This window comes from Neovison vison, chromosome 6 (genome assembly GCF_020171115.1).
Source record: "Neovison vison isolate M4711 chromosome 6, ASM_NN_V1, whole genome shotgun sequence".
In the NCBI taxonomy this organism is placed as follows: Eukaryota; Metazoa; Chordata; class Mammalia; order Carnivora; family Mustelidae; genus Neogale; species Neogale vison.
Window position 1 is genome coordinate 32,057,452 of NC_058096.1, and position 25,494 is coordinate 32,082,945.

Below are 25,494 nucleotides of genomic sequence, written 5' to 3' on the forward strand. Positions count from 1 at the left end.
CATTTCCTTTAATTCTCCCTTCTTTAATCATACATGCCTCTAATCTTAGGTACAGGCTCATATTGTTGTAATCGAAATAGTGATCGTAATAATAACAAACGCAGGCAAGGTGAACGTATCTTAGGTCCTGCCCTCTTGTTTCCCTCTTTGCCAATCTCAAGCCTCTCACCGGGGAAACTTCTTACCACTTCCACTAGAATGTCTCCCGAAGTTTTATCTCTAAATACTTCTCTTAAAATCCCGATGGAATTTCTCAGCATTTCGGGCACTGTGGAATGCTCAGGTGGACAACCCACTGGCATGGTAAACTCAACACATGAAAGGAGAAATCATAGCATTTCCTCTACACATACTGTTCCTCCATTATTATTGGAGTTCCTGTTGCTGACGGACTCATCTGTACCACGTGGAGTCCCTCCATCTTGCACGCACTCTACCAAATCTATCTATTCATTCCACCATCCAAAAACTCTGTATCTTTCCCTTTATTTCCATCAACACTGTCTTCATCCATCATCTCTCCCCTTTATTGAGAGTCTTTTAAGTCTTCTCCTTACCTGTGGTATTCTGCCTGTTCAATCCATCATCCATGCCACTGGCTGAGAGAGCTTTCTAACCCACCAAGTTTTTCCCTATCTGAAAAACATTCCTGGTTTTCCGCATAATGAAGTTCATTGCAGTGAGCACGGGGGAAAAGAACCTTTATACTCTGACCACAGTGTAACCTCAGGAGTACCCAATCAGGAAGCAATTCCAAACAACTCCGGGTTCCTCGGTATCCCACACAATTTCTCCTCTCTTTGCCTATACATAACTGTTTCTTCTGTTTCATCTGATAGGCAAACAACAGAGGAAAGGATATAGTCAATAATACTTCAATTATTCTTCAAATAGAAGAACATTTTTCCTTCTTGCATATATATCTATATATATGTGTGTTGGTGTATGTTTCTATAGATCCATACATTTTTTTTTGTATCGTGCATGTACCTTCCTCAGTTATCAGGCGATAAGAATTTGGCATGTAAGGACCATAACTAAATTCACCTTCATATCTCCAGTGCCTGCAAGTCTTTCACCTATGGCCAGTGCCCAGTAGAAGTTATTTTGAATAGTAGATCTCTTAAAGAATAGGAGACTATTACATGGTGTGTTTTAGGCTCATGGTATGTTTTATGCCCATCTTCTAATGAGTGCGTTTCAGTAACATACAAGGAAGTTTTTCTAAGTTTCTTTTTTTAATAACCTGAGGTTCTTGAATTCTCCAGATATTTCTCCACAACCTCAATGATAGAGGTTACTCACGGTAATTATGTTTAATTGTTCCTAAAAGAAACAGTTAAATATTCAAATCTCTCTCCCTAACAATATTTGAAGGCCAACCTAAATGCTGTATATTCTTTACTAGTACATTTATAGAAAAAAAAACAACCCTAAAAGATAGTTAAAACATTAAATAATATAGTCTTATTTTATCATTCCTTTGTGGGAAGACTTATTTTTTTCATTAGATGTATTTTATGTTTTTAGAATGCTAAAATGATCAGTTGAGACTGTTCATTCAACGAATACTTACTGAGTACCCACAGTGTGCTATGTGTGTGGTAACTATTGAGGATACTTAATTCTGTAAAACAGGCATGAGATGTTTGACTACTGGGAAAAGCAGAATTTAAATAAAGATGGACACTAATTAATAGTCAGGTTGACAAAGTGCTTTGAATAAAAGTATGCAGTGCCTTTAAGAAAGTCTAAGAGAAAGGAAAAAAAAAAATTAAAAAGTGACCAGGAGCACATGGCAAGCCAGCAGCTGTGACAGGCATACTGGAATTATTGGCCTGGGATTAAATACAGAGAAAGTATAAAGGCAGAATCATCCCACACTCAAACTAATAGCAGTATTACAAAACAGACTGTTCCTTTGGCCATGCAACCTTGAGCAGACAACTTTCCCTACCCTCTCCAAAGTTCCCCTGATATTAGTTTCATTCATCAGTACTTAATCAGGATTACCTACCACCACTCCGATATTCTGCGGCTCTCCCAGAAAATACATTCAATGAAGAAATAAAATGAAAAAACATCCCTAAGATTTTTGTGTCTTAAGACGTGGAAGTGAAAGTTCTAGATGCAAATTTGATCTCTTTTGAGACTAAAATGATGTCTTCAGTGAAAAATCTAAGCTGTACTGTCGTTTATTTATAACTTATCTCCATCAACAGACACACAATTTCATCTCATTTTATCAACACACACACACACACACATGAGCTCAGAATCTCAGTATTGGTTTGAACTCTGAGTTCATTTCCCTATCACCTGTTTAGACTTTAAACTTCTACTACTGTTACATATTTCTTCTGAGAAAAATAATGTCTTTTTTCCATTTTGATCTCAAAATGCTTCAAGGTAGGTAACATTACTACACCCAATTCACAGATGAGGAAAGTAAGGCTTGAAAAGCGGAAGTGATAGAACCAACATCACATACCTCACCAATGTATTACCTACACTTTCTTATTTTTTTGTGCTGTTGATGCTGTGGGGCAGCTGAGTCCTTGCTGCCTGGTGAACACGGCCTCTCCCAAGGCTAGTCAGTTCCTAGGAGTGGCAAACTTTACTTGCGGAAGAGCACACCTTTCAAATACAAACCCGTCTATCCAGAGCCCACACACGGAGTACCTCTCCTCTCTGCCTCACACCACCCCAAGTCCAAGCCCTGAACAGCTAGGGACCTTCCTGGGGCTCACACCTGCCGAAATTATTGAAACTATCCAACCTGAAATCTGTTTGCCTTCCATACCCTGCCTCACTCCTCCTTTCTCACGAAAACAACAACAAAACACTTTTGCCCAGAGCTATCCTCTCCCACCTTCTACCTCCCATCCAACCTGCTGCTTCCCGGTGTGGCCTTGCATGGCAATCTGTGTGTGCCTCCTGTTTTTTGGAAACTGCGAGTAAAAACTTCATGACAGTCATTACCGTGTCTGCATGTCTGGCTATATTCCTGTTGACAATAAACCCTAGCTTTTCAAACAGGCAGGGCTAGGACCAAGATTAGAGCACAGCCGGCCAGACACACAGAATGGGATAAGTAATTATTCGTTAAATAAACGAATTCCTCTGGAGGCTGAAATCTTACTCCCCATAGTATTCCACAAAAGACCCATTTTGCCAAGCCCATGTCCATGACTCATCTAAAAATCAGCTTCTGTGTACCACAGTAGTCATGTTTCTCATCTGACTTTTGGTTTCTTGAACAAAGAACTTAAATATAAAGAAGGGAGACAGGTACAATATTTCTAGATTCAGAGAACATGTTTAACCTGTGAGAGGTTTGTTACTGGTACTTCTCGACCTTCCCTTCCAAGTTCCACTCTCCCTGGCTGGCCTCCATATTACTCCAGGCTCTCCGTGGCCTCAACCTTCTCCATCCTGGGCACTTCCCAATGTGTCACCATCGGACCAGCCAAATGAAAACTTCCATTCCCCAAGTGCTAAAAGTTGAACTCCAAGTAAAAGAGGACCTATAATCTGATTAAAATAATTCACAGTAAATTGCAAATCTCTTAATCCTCTTAGAGGCATTAACATTTTTTTAAGTTTGAGGGGTTGGTGGAACCACAGGCTATAACCTCTAATTGTTGGCATTTTTGTACCACATAAACAATGATATCTTTTGCTTTATTGACAGAAATGGCTATTACATTGGCAAGGCAATCTGCCCAGAAATCCGTCTCCAACCTATCAAATTAACCCTTAGTTTTCTCTTAAGAACCTTCACACTTTTTCTGCTTTTGTTTGTTTGCTGCTTTTTGAATCTCTGGCAAGAGGTCTTAAAGGCTTGCATTCTTAGCAGGGGATAACTTTATGTTTCCCGTTTGTAACTCAGGGTCTATCCCAGCAACTATCATAAAGAAGTTTCTTTAAAAGAAAAAAAAAATATTGATAAAGACTATCAATCAGCAAAATAATACTAAAAGCAACACGATAATTCACATTCAAGTAGACGTTAGAACATGTCAAACACCATTTTGAAGACTTCACATACATTAACCTAATTAACCTTCACAGCATCTGTATGGAATAGCTATCAAAATTATTTCCACTTTACTGATGAAGAAGCTGAAAAGTGAGACGCACAACCCACCGAAGAGACATTGCTGGTCTGAAGCCCATACATACCCTTGCAATCACGACACGCTATTGAGAGGCACACAATGACTAGGAAAAACTCACTGGTAAATAATCCAGTTCATTGTACTATTCCTGGACTAAAAACTACAAAACTAAAATTTTCGTGGTGGCCTAAATATCGACTTTTCAATTCCCATACTTTAGAGATGAAAAAAACCAACTCACTCTTGCATGGTAAAAAGCTAGGTAGTGGCAGATTCAGGGCCAGCAACAACCATGTCTAAATCCAAGTCATGTTTTTTCCCTTGCCATACTACAGTGAGTCCATAGAAAAATCATACAAAAATCTATAAAATTCAAACAAAGGTAGACACTCAAAGTCCTATCCAATCCATTTTGTAGAATCCAGTAAATATATAACTATTAAGAGCCCCCCATTCATACATTACTTTCGAATCTGGTGCTTTACAACATTTCTACCATGAGATATTCCAGAAAACTTTTGTCTTTTTTTTTTTTTTTTTAAATAAACACTGGGATAAAGATTTGTGGTATTTGGTAATTCTGGTGTTTCTGCTTTCCAACTGTTCATTTCTCTGTTTCTAAGAAGAATAAAACTTTATGCAAGAATAAGAAGTACGAGTATTAATCCCTTTTACAACTCCTGTCAAAGCAAAGTACTTTATGTTCTGAATCACTTCGTAATTCATTGAATGTGCTGGTTGTGATACTTAATTAGACAGATACCCTTGTAATTGGAAAGGAGACCTAGACAAGTAAACGCAATACAGTATGATCGCCAACAAAGTTGCCTACCCTTTTATAGGGTGCTGGAGAAATAGACATGGAAAACATCAAATCGACCTTGGGTGGGTGGGAAGGGTAGCTAAGGCTTCCTGGAAGAGGAGACACATGTATGGATTCATCAAGGAAAACAGGAATTGAAATGGAGGCAGAGGAGGAAGAAAGAGAGAAAAGAATGGCTCTAGAAAGAACATTCCCTGATGGAGGAAGAGCATGTAGAAAAGCTGGAGGAGTAAGAGGCTCTTCACCTGGCTGAAGCTGGCTCACAGGCAGGGAACCCTAATCAGGCAGAGGTACCGTATGATCACATCAATAATACCAACACACCTTAAACACAAAGTACTTCCTCATGAGAAGATAAATCAAACATAATGGTTCTGTGGTTCACAAAGAAGGAAGAAAGGATCTTTATTTGGAAGAAAATAGGGAAATGAAATAGAGTTATGAACAAAGGCAATAAAGACCAATGAGTGTTAGGCAAATTAATTAATATATCCTCATTACGTTCTTCTAAAGGCTGCAGTTACCAGCTATAGAAATTATCTCCATATAAGCATGGAAATCATGGCTACCCTTTTAGGTGATGAGGAATCTACTACTGCCAAGGCATTTTGTCAGAGCATCAAAATAAAGCTCATCTTTAAACATGCCTCCCCTGCGGACAATGAACTGCTGGTGACAGTTTCCAGCTTCAAATGAATCAGCACTCCTTGCTCAGGGCACATTACTGCTTCTGACCTCTTCCCCTGCCCGTGCCTTGACCTTCTCCCACTCAGACGTTATTCCCTGCCTTGAGCCTATGAGCATCTCATATTATTTGTGAGCTGTGGCCAGAATTTAGCATGAGGAGGGCTGCCCCGATAGATGTCTAACAGGAGTAATACTCCTAATGATCCCCAGTGGGACTCGGCCGTATTCCTCCGACCGGATGAGTTGTTTGAAGACAGAAAGAAATCCCACGCACGTTAGAGTAAAACATAACGAAAACCAGAAATTTCTACATAAAGGAGCATTTTGCCTAGATTTGGTAAGAAACGACCAGGTTTGTTTGTTTGTTTTTTAAGAGTTAACACAAGTTCCTTCCTGTTTATTTAGCTTTGCAGTATGTCTTAAACACCTAAGCAAATGATCCTCCGAATGTTAGCTCAGAAACATTTATGAATTATGCACAAGGTCTCCTCACGGAAATGCTAGATGTGTGCTTGAAAACTGTGCGTAAGCCAGGGTTTTGTAAATTAAATAACATTTTTCATTGACGAATTCTCGCAGAGATGTTTCATTTTCATTTCTGGCTAATATTCAACTGGCAATGATTTCTGACCCTTTAGATTAAGCTTCTCTCTTGATGAGATTTCTGTCCAATAGCTAACGATCTATAAACAATAAAATAAGGGAAACCAGACTTCTGAAAGAATCCTGTGATAAATTCTTGCAGAACTTAAAGGCTCCTCTGCGGTGCAGCCACAGCCTAAATTTTCTTTATATGACTCCCTCAAATTCCCTTACCGTGTGCTCGCAACCTGTAACTTAAATGCAGCACAGTGGTGTGCCTCTTCATAGCAATCAGTAAAGCTTTAGACTGTCTGTGTTGATAATTCCTCTTCTTATTCAAGGATATATTTATTTATTCAGTTCATCAGGGACTCTGAGCTCATCAAAGGGCTTGTCGGTTTGTCTTCTTTGTTTGTTAGCTTTAGGACAAAAGAATAAACATAAACAGTCAAACTGATCACTTTGCTCGGTTCAGCAAACACAATTTGTAAAATGTAAATAGCTCTAAATAAAGGCAGAAGCTTTTTGTTAAATAAATAAGCAATTATGTAACCATTTAACTAGTAACAATACAGGAAGAAAGGCCAAACATCAGAAAAGTGAAGGCTTCCAAAATAACAAAGCTAACAGAAAGGGAGGGCACCCTTATGTGTTTCTAGAGTAAGAATAAACAGCAACAGATAGGTCAGTCCTATGGGGGACTATGTCCTATGTGGGGTGGAAAATGTAACACTAAAGCTACAAACTGTTGACCTGTGAGGTCCCATGAGGGGTGGAGACATATTATTGTTGTTATTATTATCATTAAATATTGATATTATTAATAATATAATTAATTATTATTAATTATTATAATTACTATTATATCAATTGCTTCCATGTATCAGTTAGGAGGTGTTACTTAAACATATGGATTTATGCCTTCTCTTGAAAACTCTGGAAGTTTATCTTGGGCCCGTCTCTCTCCATGGCAGCATCCAGCCAATCATCCCTGAGACCTAACTCAGGACCTTCCTCACGAGCCCTAAGGAGGCATGTCCATTTTCGGCCATCACAAAATACTATCAGAGAAGAGAAAAGAGAATCTCACAAAAACTATTTTGTCTTTCTTCCCCGCCAAGAATTGTGACTTCAGACCAGGAAGAATAATTCTAAGCTGGTTTAGTGGAAATCGAGGTGGGGAGGTAAGTATCTAGCTTTGTAATACGTTTGAAATCTCCTGATCCAGAAAGGCATCACATCCCAGAAATGCTGAGAGAACTTTTAGATAAAATGAAAGATGTATTAGAAGACTGGGAAAAAGTTAAAAGCTATCCACATTTTTAACTACAAAAAAGGTTAAGTTCCTCAAACTTCATGTTACACTTTGGGACAAGAACAAATAGTTAATAAAAACAGTAACAACTGGGGCGCCTTGGTGGCTCAGTGGGTTAAAAAGCCTCTGCCTTTGGCTCAGGTCCTGTGGGATCGAGCCCCACATCCGGCTCTCTGCTCAGCGTGGAACCTGCTTCCTCCTGTCTCTGCCTGCCTCTCTGCCTACTTGTGATCTCTGTCAAATAAATAAATAAAATCTTAAAAGAAAAAAAACAAACCAACAACAAAAACAGCACAACCAAGGGAAATGACTCTTCAGCAAGGGAGGAAAATTGGAAGAAACTGTACCTGGAGAAGAGCAGATGTAGAAAGAACAGAACAGTCTTTGAATATTGAAACAGTTTCATGTAGAAAGGGAACTAGGTAGCTTTGGAGGATAAAACCAGAGCCAGTAAGACAGGGAATGAAGCTGGGCTTCAACTTAATATGAGAAAAATGTTTATAAGAATTATAAATGGAATCTTCTAGACTATGGGAAGATTGGTCCTGTCACAGAAAGTAACAAGAGTAGGATAAAGACCATGCATTCTGGGGACTGCAGAAAGGGCATATGCACAGAGAGTTACTTAATGTTCTAATGACTCTCTGATGGTTAATAACAATAACACACACAGTATTATATCCAAATCTATTCATCTATACATGGATATCCATAGGGAAATGCGAAAAAATGTCTAATCTCTAAGAATTCAATTAACACGTTTACATTTATCTTATACTTCTTCTTCACTTGGTAAAGCTTTTTATAGTCCAAACAGGCTCCCAGAGCAGTCACACATACCTCTATTAAATTACCTTTATGGTAATCAACTATTCATCAATGATATCTTAAGTACAAGGAATGAGCTTTTTTTTATATATATATATTTTGTTGACGAGTAAGGTTGATTAAATAAATGAAACAAATGTATGGAATTACTAAATAGTAAAATATGACATCATAAGTGAAAATCTATAATCATGCACTGTTGTAAAATTTACCACTTCAAATAGATTGTCAGTTTTTCAGATCACACTCCCGGATGGACCTCTCAAACACTTCCTTTCACCTAACAAGATACTCCATTTTTTTCTCTCAACGTTTTCTGGGAATCCACTTTTTACAGGAAGTTGTCCTTGACCTCGTAATTCCCCTTAATCTTTCAGTTCCCAAAAGGCATTTCTCCCTTCTCTCACCATATCAAACATCTTTCATTCATATACTGCTAACAATTCACTCACATGCTGTAACGTTCATTTCCCTATCTATAAGTTCACAGCTCAGATCTTTTATTAAAAGTTCTTATACATGATTAGGTATGTCTGCCACATTCTTTAAAGTGTCTAATAGCAACAAAAGTTGAGAGCTGGTTAATAATAATTTTTGCTTATCATCAAGATTGACAGTGTATAGTTTACTGAGGATTAAAGGATGTTATTTAGCCCCACTAATAATAAACAAATAGCATTAGCAAACACAAATGAATGGCAAACTGCAAAACTGCAAAGAAATGAGTATGTTTGTAGAAATAAATGTTTTATGGACTACTTCTTAAGACACAGGGTAAAACCTCAGAGCTAAGACCCCAATTCCCATATAAAGGAGGGTTTTGAATATGATACCATTTTGATTAGCAGTACAGAGTAAGGAAGCAGGAAAAGCTTCAATCTTCCCTTAAGCCTTATGTAAAGTAACAACCTATGGAAATAATGAAGAGTATGAATGTACCTATCATCTACACATTTGGCAAAAACTCTGGAAGACCAGTGAGTTCAACTGAGAAAACCATACCTTAGAAATTATAAAACAATCTTAGTCAGACATAGATATTTAAAAGAGTAAGAAAAAGTAAAATAACATTTTAAAAATCAACTATATTACTTGTGAAAAGTTACTATTACAGTACTGGTTTTGATAGGCTTCATTCTCAGATACCTTGTTAACCAATGCTGCATTCTTTGTTTTCTATAAAACTTGTCATCTAAGAAGGATACAGCTTTAAAAGAATAGTAATCACAAATTCTAAATAAGCTTCTGCTTAATGTGTTTTTATTATCTGTATTATCTCATTATCTCTACCAACTTATCATCAAATAAACCATCTAACTTCAAAGTTAAAAAAAAAAAAATTCAACACCAGTTCCTTAGAGAAGTTAGATAGATGCCGGTGATAGTATTTTTTTCCTATATTTAAGGAAATTTCTATTTCCTTAGACAATTGGGCCATCATAAACCTTAGTCAGTTTTTACAACCTCAAAAAAAATGTTTAATATTTATTTGTCAGAGAGAAAGAGCACGAGCAGAGGGAGCAGCACGCAGAGGGAGAAGCAGGCTCCTCACTGAGCAAGGAGCCTGTTGCAGGATCCCAGGGTCATGACCTGAGCTGAAGGCAGAGGCTTAACTGACTGAGCCACCCAGGCAGCCCTGACTACCTCAAATTTACTCCACAATGGAATTCCACCAAACCAAGTTATGGCGCTGACCTATAGGTTTCTATTTTCTGTGCTGTATTATACCAGGATGCTTTCTTTGTTATGGAAAGCAGAAGAGAGGAAAAGCAGAAGAGAGGAAAAGACAATCAGAGAGACCAGAAAAATCTAAAAAGGAACAAAAAAAGCTTGGCAGCACAATCTACCATAATCTTGCATCACAAAAAAGCACCACACCCACAAAAACTTGATAGTCTTATTATGTATACATTTTATACTGTTTCATCTACAATCATTTCTTTTTAGAGGAATAGTGCAAAGTGTCTGTGCAATGGGGAAGAACAAAAATTCTGGCTCAGACATGCTCGTTTCAAATCCTCACTCTACCGAACTAGCTGACTGACCACAGTCGAGAAACCAATTTTTCTAAATCTCATTCCCCATATTGATAAAGAGGGATGATGGCAATGCCCTTGTTCCTAATGTCATATTAAATAAGGTAAGTCATGTTAGCACGTTCTGGGGGACAGACAATAAACACTTCATAAATTTTCGGCTTTACAATTATTACTATTACTATTATCGATCCCTAGTCCTTCAGGTTCAGTGTATGCAGCTGGCCCTAGGCTGCCCCAATTCATCATTTAATTACTTAATCAGTTCATTTTTTTTCCTCATCAGGACATATATATACTAAATAACCATGTATATTTAAAACATATTAAATATGTCAGTATGTCAAATGGAAAATGGTGAAAGGATAATTTTGAACATGAAACCCTAGGAAATGATGAGTTCCTCAAACTGAATGACCGATAATAGAAAGTCCAATGGATGCAATGAATTTTGTTTTCCCTCTGGCCACTCTAAGCCTGACTAAAAGTTGCCCTCATGTTTCTATTCTAGCCTAATTCAGAGACTGAAAATCAGTGGAGGACTCCCCTCTCTGCGTAGAACCCAGAGGCTCTGACACACTCCTATTTTCCTTCTACATGTTTAGGTTTGGGCAATACATTACTACATTCATTCATTTAAGCAACTCCCAAGTTCTAAACCTGATACCGGATTGCTAAGGAAGTTTTCACTTCTCTTCAAAGATGATGGAGAAAAACCAATGAGTTTCTCTTCCAAAGCCTGTAGAGGTCTGTTTGCTTTGTTCAGACAACTTGCTATCTGAATGGTCTGCAGACAGTAAAATGACTTCCCCCAGCTGAAGTCCCTTAAAGCTACCCCGAGGTGTGTGGTTAACACATACAAACGTGCCTTAATTCACTTTGTTACATAAGTGAGCACCATTTTAGTGAGGTTTCAGAGTAACAAAGACTGCTTTTAAAGCAAGCCTGGGTAAACAAAATCCACTTTAGACCCTGACACTAAAAAAGTGTACATTTTCAAATTCCTTCAACTAGGGAAAGGATCGTAGGCAGACACTTCTAGCCAAACTAAGGGTTCGTACATAATTGGAAAAGTGGAAAAGACATCGCAAGCTAAGACAGAAATATAATTAGTGTACAGGCTATTTAAATTTGGAGATCAGATTATGAGACTGAGTATAACTCACTAGCACCTTATGATGCCAAAGGATCTCAAAACGCATACGTGTGGGGCCCCATTCTCTCATTCTTTGGCTCCATTTTCCTTTCAAACTCCACCTAGGATTGCTAATAACACAAAAGGGCTTCAGTCACGTCAGAGGAGAGGCACTAAAACAGGACCCCTGTTTCCTCTTCAGCTAACATCCAAGAAGGAGTTTAACACGTTGATGTATTTTTCCATAATCGGGCATGAATTATGACCATACATAACATACTACCAGAACCTTAATGGTCCTATAAACATTGTATTATTATGCTTATAGAAATGTTAAGTTATATCAAGAGATAACATTTACCTAAAATGATTTTTAAAGTACTAAATAGTCCCATGTGACAATTTTATTTCTCTTAAATACTTTTTGTCAAATTCAAAGAACAGACAAGGAAAGAAGAATCTACGGTGTTAGGGATACAAACTGGGTGTCCAGAAGTCTCAAGTAGAATCTCCTGCAGATAATTTTAGGGGAAAGTTTCAAGGATTCCAAGCTCCTGCCATGGCTGACTGTGGCTAAGTAGTCTTTGGTTCTCAGGCCATGTACAGAGGAGTTGAACGCAGGCATAGGTGGCCCATACTTTGAACTTGATACTTTCTGAAATCCCATCAACAGCACTTTCAGAAAGTGTCACCAGCAGCTGCTACTGCCAGAAGTGCTTTTAAAAAAAAAAGGTTTTCTAGTTAAAAAACAAAAAAACAAAAAACAACAAAAAACTAACATGAACTAAAAAACAGATTCCCCAAGTACATGGTATTATTAGGAATCCAAGTCTACTCTTCTTATATGCTGTATACATACCAATCAACTACTTGACATAAAAAGAACATATTCCCACTTAACAGAACCACATTGCTCTGTTGACATTTGCTTGTGTCCATTGATGGTGCTTTTAACGCTTCATTTAAGTGTCAAACTAGGTGACAGGCATTAAGCCTACAGACTATTTCGCATCACACCAGTGGCTGAAGAACACTTTCTGCAATTGTTTACCTTCTATACATTCTTCCCTAAATAATAAGATAAATTAATCAAACCAAAAAGATACTCCTTTTCGGCTCTAAGCCATGGACAACTGTGAACACTGCAGAGGCACTTCTCTCGATGAAGGGACTCAGAAAGATATGCACAGTCAAGCTGTTCAAAATATTGTTATATGGGTGGAACAACATTGTCATAAGATGTTTGGAAGCCAAGTAAAATCTCAGAAGTAAGGGGATCTGTAGCAGCCTGTTTGGGCTGAAGGGAAATAGGACTGAGATCTCCCATGAAGCAAGCAACATGACACCTTCCAGTGTTAGAAATAGCCTTTGGATGGTTAAAAGAAAGAAAAAAAAAAAAAAAAGGCAGGAAGAGAGAGAAAGGGAAGGAAGTGAAGATCAAAGCTATCTCCCAGTACACTACAGATAATCTTTCCCTCTTCTTCAACAGCAAGACTGAAGGAAAGGGCTGAAGGTGGAGGGAGAAGGGGAAAAGGAAACCATCCTAATCCAGAATTGTAAAGAAAGGAGGTGGTCTTTGATCTCCACAGGATGGCCACTTTATTGGCTATGCATAAGCAGTTTCCAACCAGCTGATCAACCAGGTATTAATGCTCAACCCTTCCATGATCAGTAACCATGAAGTGAGTCATCTGTGAACAGCAGTCAAGCAGAAGGCTCATCTACCACTAACTGACCGCCAGCCCATGCCCAACATACAGGGGCAGAGTGACCCCAGGGGAAATGATTGTCTCTCTGCAGGCTATTCCTTGATGAGTGCCAATTATTTGCCTTGGACTCTGAGCAAAATCTTTCTTTCAGTGCGCATGAATGAGAATGGCATTCATTTTCCGAAATACGACTTGGAATCTAGGTGCTTTGGCGTCATCAGCAGTCACTCTTTTGACTTCTGTTCAGTCACCTCTTTTAAGCGTGCCCCCAAGAAGGCAGACATGATAAAGGCTCGTGTGAATTGGTTCAACGTAAAGAACTGATGGTCTTACCTGGCGATCTAAAAATGTGAAGACCATTTGCTTAATGGCAGGAAAAGAAATGCCTCCCTTCCAGATTTTCAAGTGTTTGGAACCATGGTCTATTTTAGGTGTATTTTTTGGAATGAGTTTTAACGTTAAAAAAAGGAAAATTATTGAACCATCATCTTTGTTTTTACATTTTTCATTTCTCTCTTTCAGCTAAGAGAGTACATGGTGGAATTTTTGGAATTCAGCTTGGTACAAATTCTTGCACTTCCCTATCTCCTAACCACTCCATGATGTAGTTTCCACAAATATAAAATAGGGATAAAGTAATATCTTATTAATAATAGTACCTGTGAGGGGCGCCTGGGTGGCTCAGTAGGTTAAAGCCTCTGCCTTCAGCTCGGATGGTGATCCCACGGTCCTGGGATCGAGCCTGGCATTGGGCTCTCTGCTCAGCAGGGAGCCTGCTTCCCTTCCTTTCTCTGTCTGCCTCTCTGCCTACTTGTGATCTGTCTGTCAAATAAATAAATAAAATCTTTTAAAAAATAATAATAATAGTACCTGTGTCATCGGGTCCTTATAAGTATTGATAAGATAAGGGTGAATGTTCAATAAATGATAACATGTCTTCAAAGCAATAGAACTAGTCATTGTAGACTTTCTTATGGTACCCCAAAGCTCAAACGCTTTCTCTTTTTTTTTCTGTATTATTTTCTTCTTTCACTTCACTGGTCTCCTCTAACCAAAAGTGTTATAATGTAGAAGACAACTACTTAATTTTTCACTCCTCTATATAAATCAAGGTAGTCAATATTCTAAAGTTTCATTAAACATGGCTTAAGAGAACTCTTCTTTGAATTTATCAAAGATTTAAATGTTTCAGATTGTTTTTTTTAAAATACAAAATTTTCAGTTTTTTATATAGTTGCTATATATGGAATGTACATACTGACATCAAATTTTCAGAAATCCACTTCTCAGATTTGCTTTTCATCCTGTGTGTGGTCAGAGGGTGTGGTCAGAGGGTGTGGTCAGATATGGCTGCTCTGTCTGCCCCCGCTCCATTTCTTCCCATATTTTTTTTTTTTAAGATTTTATTTATTTATTTGACGGACAGAGATTACAAGTAGGCAGAGAGAGAGAGAGGAAGAAGCAGACTTCCCACTGAGCAGAGAGCCCGATTCGGGGCTCAATCCCAGGACCCTGGGATCATGACCTGAGCCCAAGGCGGAGGCTTTACCACTGAGCTACCCAGGCGCCCCTCTCCCCTTATTTTGAAACTAGCTCACTTTTGAATCTATTTCTACTATACTTCTCTAGATGTCTGCTCTTGTTTCACTTTTTTTTTTTTCTTTCTTATTACCAAATTTCTTAATTTATTCCACAGATTACCTTAGGTCTAATTTTAAATTGGAGAACAACTCCGATTTCCTTTTATTTTCCTATAAGAAATCAAGCCTGCAAGGCAATTACTCTTTGAAGAAGTAAACATTTTTAAAAGGGCCAGAAATTAACATAAGCATTACCTTAGCATCTTTTATTAACATGGACGACACATGAAGACTCAACTGTTTATAATCTTCACTGGCAAGCTGCCGTTCCATGTTTCCTCCCCATCATATCCCTGTTACCAGCATTTTTAATTTTAGACATCTACTCAATGTAAAATAAACAAATAACTGTCATTGTAGGTTTGAAATTTAGCATTCGACACCACTTTAGCTCACACAGGAACACTTCATTTGTCATAGTGAGGACTAAGGGAAAACTTCAGGTCAACTTTCTATTCCAGATTTTAACCATGAATATGTTAAGTGTTAAAGGGCTCATCATCAAGAAATAAGGATACTTAAGGATGTTACAGTATTCAGGTAAGCGTATTTAAATGCCAAAGAGTTATTTAAAAAACTAGTAAGATATTGTTGGAATTAACCAAAGAATCTTGTGTGGAGGTTTTGGGTGGGAGAAGACCAGAGACCCAAGTAAGTGGCTCACATAATGAAATTTATCTAAGAAATATCCATCTTCCCAAGAGAAAAAATCCTCCCCCCCAAAAAAAGAAGGAAGAAAGACAGCACTGCAAATTTTTACTTTATGTGAAATTTGGATCCATCCTAAATTTGAACTGGAAGTCAATTACTTTTTCTCCTTAAAATCAGGTTTTAGAAAATAGAGTTGAGGAGAGGAAGTCTATCAGGAAAGAATGTTTAGAATCAGTCCCTGAGAGATCACACAGATTCTTTTTCTTCACTGCTACCCCAATTGCCCCCCTCCACCAAAAGTCTAGCTATCCACAGAAAAGAACACTCATTTATCAAAACTCACTAGGGAAATCCACCTTTAAAAAAAAGGAGTTTCTGAATATCCATTTTTTTCTAAAATCTGTTTCCTAGAATAATAAGAGTTGTAGCATTTGATTAATAAGTAAAAGATTACAAAAAGCAAACACAAACTGAAGAAGAACATTTGATGTCAAGTATGATCACAACACATCAAAATGGAGTTTTGGGGTTTTTTGAAGAAAACTATAGGACTTTGTTAGGTTGGCATCCAGATTTAAAAAAGAAGAAGAAGAAGAAGAAAAGAAAGAGAAAGAACTGACAACCAATAGATACTTTTACAGGTTAAATCTTGTTGAAGGTACCTTACTCCTCAGTATACTTTGATTTATTTAAGCTTACCACATTTCTCTTAAGTACACTCCATTAACAAGTGATAGACTGTGATCTTAGGCTTGAGGCAAGATATGAAACACAATCTTTCAAGAACTTCATTCATTCCCTGTCCAGGTGTCTTGAGCACGCCCAACTCTAGTTACTTATCTGAATTCTGTGAAGTTTTATTCAAATCAATAGTGTGGCTTTAGAACAGCACACGGTAAGGAAATTGCCCCAGCAGCCCAGCAATTCAGCCTCCCAAGTTCAGATTCATGGCAGGAGTGAAAAACATCAGAGGAATGATAAAGTGTGGCAGGTTGAACCTCAGAAAGACCCTCACAAGGAAGGCCTCTGCCCTGTAACCTGGGAAAGGAAGCAGACAGACACCCCTGTGGGGAAAACTCAAGCTTATTAAAAATCATCAGTGACTTAAATGGAAAATTAAATTGGAAAAAAGCAAAGCCAGAAATCAGTTAAGCTCTAAGATCAGAAATGCCTCCTGTCTATTTCAACTACAAATCTCAGACACTAATTAATCAAATTATCAAATCTGAAAAGACCGTACACATACACCCCCCCCCGGATATTTCTCCAAGTGAAGACAGAATTTGCACACTGATGCGACCAGCCTTCAGTGATACCCTATTAGTGTGACCCTATCTTTAATCTACAGACCTGATAAAATGTCCCAACATATACAAACTCAGCTCAAACAGTGACTAATGATCATTAATCCCCCTATCTTCAGTAATCTGCCCCTCCAGTCATTTATCACACTGACACCTCACTTTACACACGTGAATAAACTTTAACTGAGAAGGTGAATCAACAAAAAAATCTCAAAGGTATCTGAAGCTGTAAATTAAACTAGGGGGAGACACGGCCAAGGGAGACAAATAGAAAGATCAGGTCTTAATGTTTCTGATTTGCATCCATGGCAGGGCTCGGGCTGGGGAAACTATTCAGTCCCTCAGATCTGCAAACTAAGGAAAAAAAAAAACAAAACAAAACTACATTACAGAGAGGGGAAGCTGGAAGTAAGGAGAGTCAGTCCGAAAGAGTTAGTTTAATCTGTTCCTCTGTTCCCTGCGAAATGTATGAAAACTGCAGTTTTCTGTTTTCTTCACAGGAATAACAATGTACTGAGGTTCTTGGTTTAGCTGCAAATGTTCCTTGTTGTCAGGAAGCATATTCAGTAGGCTAATTCTTTTAGGGATCTGCTATCGTTTAGCTGATGTGCGTTTTTTTTTTTTCATATTTCATTAACTTAAGTAAAATCTTTGGTCAAAATAGAAACCATACCCATGGACCGCAAAAAGCTAAAACCAACTTTTCAAAACTGTTTTATAATCACAAACATTGAGTGACTCTAAGTTATAGGCCCTGATGCAACCTGAAGGTCAGTATTCGCCTATAAGAAAATCCCCTGAGGTGTAGTGTGTGTGTGTGTGTGTGTGTGTGTGTGTGTGTGAAGGCCTGAAATTGGAGCCTTGATTGAAACCAGAATCTACCAAAAGCAAAGAAAGAAAAGTTGAGTCGTGGCTCACCCTTAGCAAAAGTTTCTTAGGGAGTTTGAAGAAAACTATTTTAAGTGTATCCTGGTCAGAAGGACCTCATTGCAGCATCCTTCCAACACGTCATGTAGAGAGTTTCAGTACCATTTAATTAATCGCCAAAATCCTAAATTCAGCCTTGCCAAGGAAAATTCCCAGGCAACTAACTGTTCCCCTTCAGATAATTGCAGCTGCCTGTTTTCCTACTAAATCCAGCCAGGCAGAATGGCTAGTTGATATCCTACCGTAAGAAGGAGTTATTTCCTGAAGTTTCTTCGGAATCGAATTTAATTACAGACTTTGGTTACATAAAACAACTACTAATAACCCCTTGTACTCGGAAGAGGAGGGGCGAATGGTACGACCAGGTTCAGGAATCCTGGCGGGTCTCTGGGCCCCAAGTTCCCCGGGCGCACCTCTCCCTCTCCGAAGGAAGAAGCCGAAGGATGAAACTCGTTTTGGCTCATCCTAAGGCCCCAAGCTCACCGCCAGCCGCTGCCTCCTCCCACCCGAGAGCTCAGACCGTGCGTTTGCCCACAGTGATCTGGGCGTGCCCTGAACTTGGCAAAAGGCCGAGGTCCGCGATGAGGCTTAGGGGTCTTGGGGGATGGGGGGAAAAGGACCGACCCAAAGTGCAAACTAAGAACCTTTTCGCCTAAAACTCCTTACACGGATCCAACCCCTCCAGCCTCAGAAGGGAGAGGTCGCAGAAAACGCAGTTCGGGGGTTGATTCCGAAAAGTGGGGAGGGGCGTGCAAGGGAGATGAAGGGTGAATGAAGAAAGACGACGCGAGGTTACCTGAACAGAGACATATTAATCCAAAGAGGTAAAAGTGAGCAGGCTCCGCGATCATTGTCCTCGGGTGGATCCTGCATACAGTCTCATGCCAAGAAGAGGGAGTAGAAATGGGGTCCCCGAATTTATGAAGCCACACACCACACACACTACACACAAAGGCTTAATATAAGCAACGTGGGTCAATCCGCCAAGAGTTTTCAGGGCAATTACTTGTCGACCTTTCCGGACGCTTGTCAGTACCTCAGAGCCCTTTGCAGACTAAGAATTCCAAGGTTTGCCTCCTCCGGCTCCGGGGTTTCCGAGGAGGCTCGGCCACTTCCAAGAACCATCCAAAGCGAACAACAAAGAGCCGAGGCAGAAGAGCAGTTGTGCGGTTTCCTGCCTCCGGGTCTCGCCGAGCCTCCCGGCGTGCGCCCCCACACTGTGCGCCCGAGCGCCGCGGCGAGGGCAGGCGCGGCAGCGGCAAACTTGGGGTGTGAGAACTGCTTAGGGAGGGCCAAAAAAAAGTGCTTCTCTGTCCACAGTCTAGCCCAGTCAACAGCTGGCCACCAGCGGCGGCGAGGAAGGCAGCCAAGGCAGCGGCAGCAGCTCCGGAGGACGGGCAAAGGGTGCTGGGGGTGTGCCGGGGTGACTCCGCGCGCTGCGGCCGAACGAGGGGGCGGTGCGGCGACAGTGGTTGCCCGAGCCGGCCCTTGTTCCCATCACTTGGGGGATGCGGAGGGCACTGGGGACAGCAGCAGGTCCGCGGACAGACGCGCGCCTCCCCGGTGCCCCCAGCCCCGCGCAGCGCTCACCATCGCCCCGGGTCCCTCGCTCGCCGGGGCGCGCGCTCAGGGCACCCCGGACTCTCCGCGGCCGGGACGCTGGAGCCCAAACTTCCTGAGGATAGCTGCCCGCAGCCCTGGCTCGCGGTAGCCGTGGAGAGGCAGCTCCTAGACCTCCCCTGGGTGGCGGAGAGGGGCGAGGAGGATGCTGCGGCGGGTGGGAGCGACGGCCGCCGCTGCTCACCCGAGCTCCGCCGGGATCAGCAGCGTCTGAAGTTTCTGCTCTCACGCTGCCGCTTCTCTGGCTCTACCGCTTGTGGGTTTCCCCACCGTCCCCGCGGCTCCCAGTTTCCTCCCTCTCCTCCCGGGCCCGCGAATACTTAAAGGGACCGCGCAGTCCTTTCCGCGCTTCACTCTACCCTCTCCAGACGCTGGTCTGGCAAGTTCTGCTCGTTAATATTTCCATCCGCCAGCCGGGGTGCCCGACTGCGCCCTCAGGTGAGACTCAAACTGCTCAGTATCAGAAATCCCAACGAATGGGAACTTGCCCTGTTCCTCTGGCTACCCCTGGCTCCCCTGCACCTTTCTCCAAATGGAACCTCCCAGCCAAAGACTTCAAAAATCCTCCTGGTCCAGTTTAACCTCTTCTTTACCGCTTCCAAGAGTTGGAATCAACTCTCCAAAAACTCTACCCTACATGACTCCACATTCCCATTTTTGTTTTTAATCAAATGTGGCCCAACAAGCCTGTAGGACGGGAGGTAGAGTGATGACTATCTACACTATGTTAACGATCACTCTCCATTGCATAATAGATGGGCATTCCCTTTCAAAAATCACGCTCTTTTAAACTGCATTTGTTGACAGTCCTGTAGACAGTCTATCCAACTGGAAGGGCGCAGGGGTGAGCCATGGGCTCTTTCTGTGTCACCAAGAGCCCTTCTTCAACTTCACTGACTCTAGGTATTAGAATGTTAACAATGGGGAAGTAATTCTGAAATAGGGACAAGTGCAAACAAACAAACAAAAACAAACAAACACAAAACCTTACCAATCCCAAAGTTTGTGTAAGAGAAGCCATTCAGCATTTTCTAAATCAGAGGGCCTGGCCTTTGATACCCCATAGACCCTCCCTGAAACCCCAACCTACCAGTTACTCTTTCTGTTATCATGCCAAATCTCAGTTTTCTCTTCTCAAAAAATAGAGACGCTTGACATATTAACAAATATTAACAAACCATACCCAAAGCAAACCAAACCTGGCATATCTGTGGAGCAATCTTGCATTCATTCACTGCTTTTTTCTTTCTATTAAATGAGACTCCGTGTCTTTATAACACCTGAGACATGGTGAGTGCCCCAAGAATGGTAAATACTGCTATTTAGAACTACTCTTTCAAATAGATTATTACCTACAAAATTATGTACAATAACTTCAAAATTGTTATTTGGTATCTATCTGAATGTACCAGCCCTGTTTTCAGCAGTTGTCTCTGGAGAGGACAAATGCATGCTAGATTTGAGGGGGGTGGGGGGGGAATGAATTGGCTCTTTATGCTGTTACACTTTTCTATTTTTTTTTTTTATGTGAGCACATGAATTACCTAACAAAAGATAAAATTTTAAAAGCAAACCATACATTCATTTTGGTGGTTGTTGGTACAAACAATGGCCATGGAACAACATTCTGTAGAAAGAAACTTTGGTTAATAGCGCCTATCTCTGAAAGTGAAAGATAGTTTAATCCTGGGAAAGCTGAGTGAAAATTCAGTAAACAGGCTGGAGATAAGAATTCAAAGACTCCAACCAAAATCTTTTCAGCAATAAAAACAAGAATGTGCAGTAACTGTTGGAAAACATACATCGATTTGGTCTTTGTGAAAGGATATTTAGTGAGAAACATAGAAAATATCTTTTTCTTCCCTAGGATAAAACATGCTTGTAAGATAAGCTTACCCACTAACAGAAAATAAATAAGGTAAAGCATGGTACTTGAGAAAGAGGGAGAAGAAAATCCTCCAAATCCTCATATCATCTGAGTGCATTTTAAATAAAGATTTTGAACATCCACGTAGTAAAACGTGTATATTTTTAAATGTAAACTGGAATATGTATGAGAATCCCTACTGCACTTTTTTCCAAAGTGGATCTCCTGGTCCCTAGAAGTTTGCTAAAATTTTTCAAGCTCTCCTTCACTGATTTCATTATCATTGAATGGAAACCATATGAATACTTCTTTTAATCCAGTCCTTTTATTTTTCAACCTCAGTTAGCAACAATTCCCTCCCCACACCCATGTCCTCTATCTTATACTTAGAGATTATATTACCTAGGAGGCAGCAAAAAGAATCCTTAAGGAGTTCACTTTTGACCAATCCCTGATGAGGACCATCATCAAAAACCCAAATGCTGGCCTTTCTTCTTCCTGTATCTCAAGCACAGTGTACTTTTCTGCCAATTATATCCGTAAGGGTGGCACCTGAAGACAAGAATTTGTAGTCAGAAGGTATTAGGGATCTATAACAAGTGAAACTTAGTGTTCTGAGAACTTTTGCAATGGCTTCCTTCCACTCATTTACTGATTCTTACCAGTGAGAACAAACACTTTATGAATCTCATCCATGGGTGAGAACCAGTAAAGGGCTCCATAGAGACAAGATGCAAAGAGAAACTCCATCACCAGGCCCTCAGAGTTCTTACTATAGCAAGATACACAAGTCCCAGAGTGGAACCGATCAGAAGAAGTAGAAAAAATGTGTCACTGGGGTTAAATGATAGTTCAGTCCTTCCTGGAGATGAACGAATCATAACAACTTGTCCTTTCCGCGTCTAGTCCTGGAGATTAAATTACTAATAGGACGCATGAAATGTTCATGTTCGGTGAGTGTATATGACCACACATGCAAGTGTGAGTGTGTACACGTGGATGTGATGTCTACTCAGGTCTGCAGGCAGCTCTGACTCGTGCAACAGAACTCTGACGAAAAACAAAGGAAGGAGAAAATGTCCTAACTTGCACTCAGAAACTATTCTGATCACTACGATCTGAATGAGTCGCAAATTCTAAAGTTCCATTTAGAAAATTCTGATCTCATTTGGAACTTATGAAATTCAGGATCCCTGAAATGTCTCCTTGAGAATTTTGAGGAAACCCAAAAATAATACACTCAAATAGTTCTGGAATGGGGCTTCTTTGACAGGAAAGACTCTGGAGCTGTGATAATCTCTTTGGTTGGTCTGATCCGAGTTTATCTGTCATGGGGGTAGTTACAGGAACTCAGGAAATAACAGAACTCCCAGAATCCCTCCAGGGATCCCAGATATCACCTACCCAGATCAGGAGAAGCAGAAAAGAGTTCCTAAGGAAACTACAAACCAGAACATTGCTCTCTATTCACATCTTAAAAAGAAGCCTTAGAATCAGATCATGCCTGGGTCGGGGATACTGTCAAAATTTCCAGAAGATCTGGTGAGAAGCAGCATAGTACACATAGTAAACGCAAAGACTATGCTTCCTATTCCAAGATACTATCCCTTAGGGTACAACCGCTAGCTTAGCAATTTTTACATGAAACTGCTGAATAATCTGTGGAATCTTTGGTATGTAAATTAATGAACTAGGCTGAATATTTGAATAATTTCAAATCTGAATATTTTTTCTAAGTTTGGATATATAAGAGAAGGTCCATTTGGAGATAAGTGGGTAGGTCAGTGGGTGGTCAAGTTAAGTGACCAACTTTTGATATCAGCTCAGACCTGGATCTCAAGGTCATGAGTTCTAGCCTAGTGCTGGGCTCCACACTGAGTATGAAGTGTACTTTAAAAAAAGAGAGAGAGAGAGAGAAGTTCCATTCAATAAAGTGACCTAACATATCTGTTGGAAACATCGACTGTCTTGAGAAGTCGTGTCTCTTTAGTAAACATTTACTAAACATTGCTCATTGTCTGCCATGCTGCTCTAATCCTTCATTCCTAACAATTAAGAACCTCAGCTTTCCTCATTAAACTGTATATGGTCATTCCTTTGGGGGGAAAGTTATTTTTTGTTTAAATGAGGAATACAGTATTGCTTACAGATTCTAACTGCCTTATGTGATAGCAACAAAAGACATATGCAATAAATCACATGTGATGGGGTATAGGTTTAACACACAATGGCAGTTCAAGGAAGAGAGAAATAATTTAGGGTCAGGGTAGTAACAAAAAAGACAGAAAGAAAGAAAGAAAAGACTGGTAGGTAGGATTTTTAAATATGCATATTTTTTTTTCAGGAAAGATTAAAATTTACCTTAATGTTTTCTTTAAAGTGTACGTAGGGCCCATTTTAACATTACTTTTGCTTGTTTGCTTCTCTGCCTTTTAGAATGTGTAATTATTGGCCCCAAACCAGGAACCATAGGGAGAAGAGATTTCCTGGGTGATCTGTCTTCACTTACTTAAAGACTTAAGGCACTGTCACCTGGGCCAATTTCTTCACTAAAGGAAAGAGTGAGATAGAACTCCATTAGTCTCGCTGTCTTTAAAGCTCATTAAAATATAGCAAGTATGATGCATGCAAGCTTCTGTGGAATTACTGTAAATGTGTTTGCCTTTTAGCATCTCAGCATCCTGGGGACTGGAGGTCCCCAGGACCTAGAGCTAGGTGCTTTATTGCTAAGTCTTTTTGATAGAACCTGGGACCTTCACTATTAGCTACATAGGTCTCGCTAGAATTTACTCCTCTAATGTGAACAATTTGTTTTTGAAGATGAGGGAGAGGATACTGGGAAGTAGCTTTGATTGAGGTCAACATTTTGGGGACTTTACAGACATTATCTTGATCTAATTCTCATCATGTGATGTAGTACATCATGAGAGGTGATCGTGTGATCACCTCTTCTGTGAGGTATTATTATCCTCACTTAGAGATGAGGTTGAGATATTAAATCATTAACTGAAGGTTCTGGGTTCTGGGAGTCATGGATTTTCTATTTAAACCCAGTCGGTTTTGAACCAGAGCACATGGTGGTGGCGGGTGGGGCGGTGGTGGTGGAGAGTTTCAAGGTAGGACAGGCTTGGGAGACTTTGAAGTCTACACATTTAAGGATTTCCCAAAGCCTTTAATATGCAAATGATTGTTGAGTCCCCAAGGGAAGAGCATTGGAGAAGCCCGGTGTTTCTCATGATCACTGCCCCTCTACCCCACACTACTACAGTAGTAATATCTCTAATGTTCCACATCTGAGGATTAAGATTTTCAGCCTTCCCTGGCTAAGATGCCTATGTTACTTTTGTGTGGAAAATGTATTTGTCTTGAAATGAGCAACGCAGTATTCCTTCCTGAAAAAGGCTGTAAGTGTGAGTAACTGCCCTTCCAGGCCACACTTCAAAGCCCAGCCAGAGGGGTCCTGTTGAAACCTGAGTCAGACCCTATCTCTCCTCTGCTCCAAAACCTCCAGTGGTTTCCCATCTCACTCGGAATGAGAGGTCACTCTTCTCTGACTGCGTCTCCTTCCCGACTTACTTGCTAGTGCTCACTTTGCTTCCTTGCAAGGGCCTCTGTGCTATTCTAGAATGTTCTCTTAGGTAACGACCTGCCCCGAATATTCTGTTCTTCATCTGGCTTGAGTCCTCAACTTCCATAAATCCACCCAACTACTCTTTCCTCTCTCAGGTTTTAATAAAATCAAATGTGCTCAGAAGATCTTTTTCTTTTCTTTTCTTTTCTTTAGAGAATTTATTTATTTATTTGGCAGACAAAGATCACAAGTAGGCAGAGAGGCAGGCAGAGAGAGAGGGAGAAGCAGGCTCCCCGCTGAGCAGAGAGCCCGATGCAGGACTCAATCTCAGGAACCTGGGATCATGACCCGAGCCCGAGCCCAAGGCAGCGGCTTAACCCACTGAGCCACCTAGGTGCCCCTCAGAGGATCTTTTTCTGACAACCAATGATAAAATTACATCTTTACACAGTACTTTTCATTTCCATTTCATGCTTCATTTTTCGGTTTTGTTCTGTTTTTCTCACAGGGCACTTATCCCATGTAGGATACTACATATTTCTCTCTTTTTAAAAATGTCTTTATTTTAAAATTTCTTTATTATAAAATCTTTAAGATTTTATTTATTTATTTGACAGAGAGCGAACACAAGAAGGGAGAACAGAAGGCAGAGGGAGAGAGGGAGAAGCAGGCCTACTG

At 40.2% G+C, this 25,494-nt stretch overlaps 1 protein-coding gene across 9 annotated transcripts in view; it reads right to left on the minus strand.

Moving 5' to 3' along the window:
* The window catches only part of ROBO1 (roundabout guidance receptor 1), a 1,191,004-nt gene that overhangs the window by 399,819 nt on the left and 765,691 nt on the right, over positions 1-25,494 (minus strand). For 4 of the 9 annotated variants that reach the window (XM_044251147.1, XM_044251150.1, XM_044251148.1 and 1 more), the window contains exon 1: positions 18,555-19,595. The exons of the other annotated variants lie outside the window; for them this stretch is intronic. In XM_044251147.1, the coding sequence (XP_044107082.1) occupies positions 18,555-18,609 (55 nt within the window). In that variant the 5' untranslated portion in view covers positions 18,610-19,595. Of the gene's footprint in view, positions 1-18,554; positions 19,596-25,494 lie in introns of those variants that run through there. 9 annotated transcript variants of the gene reach the window in all.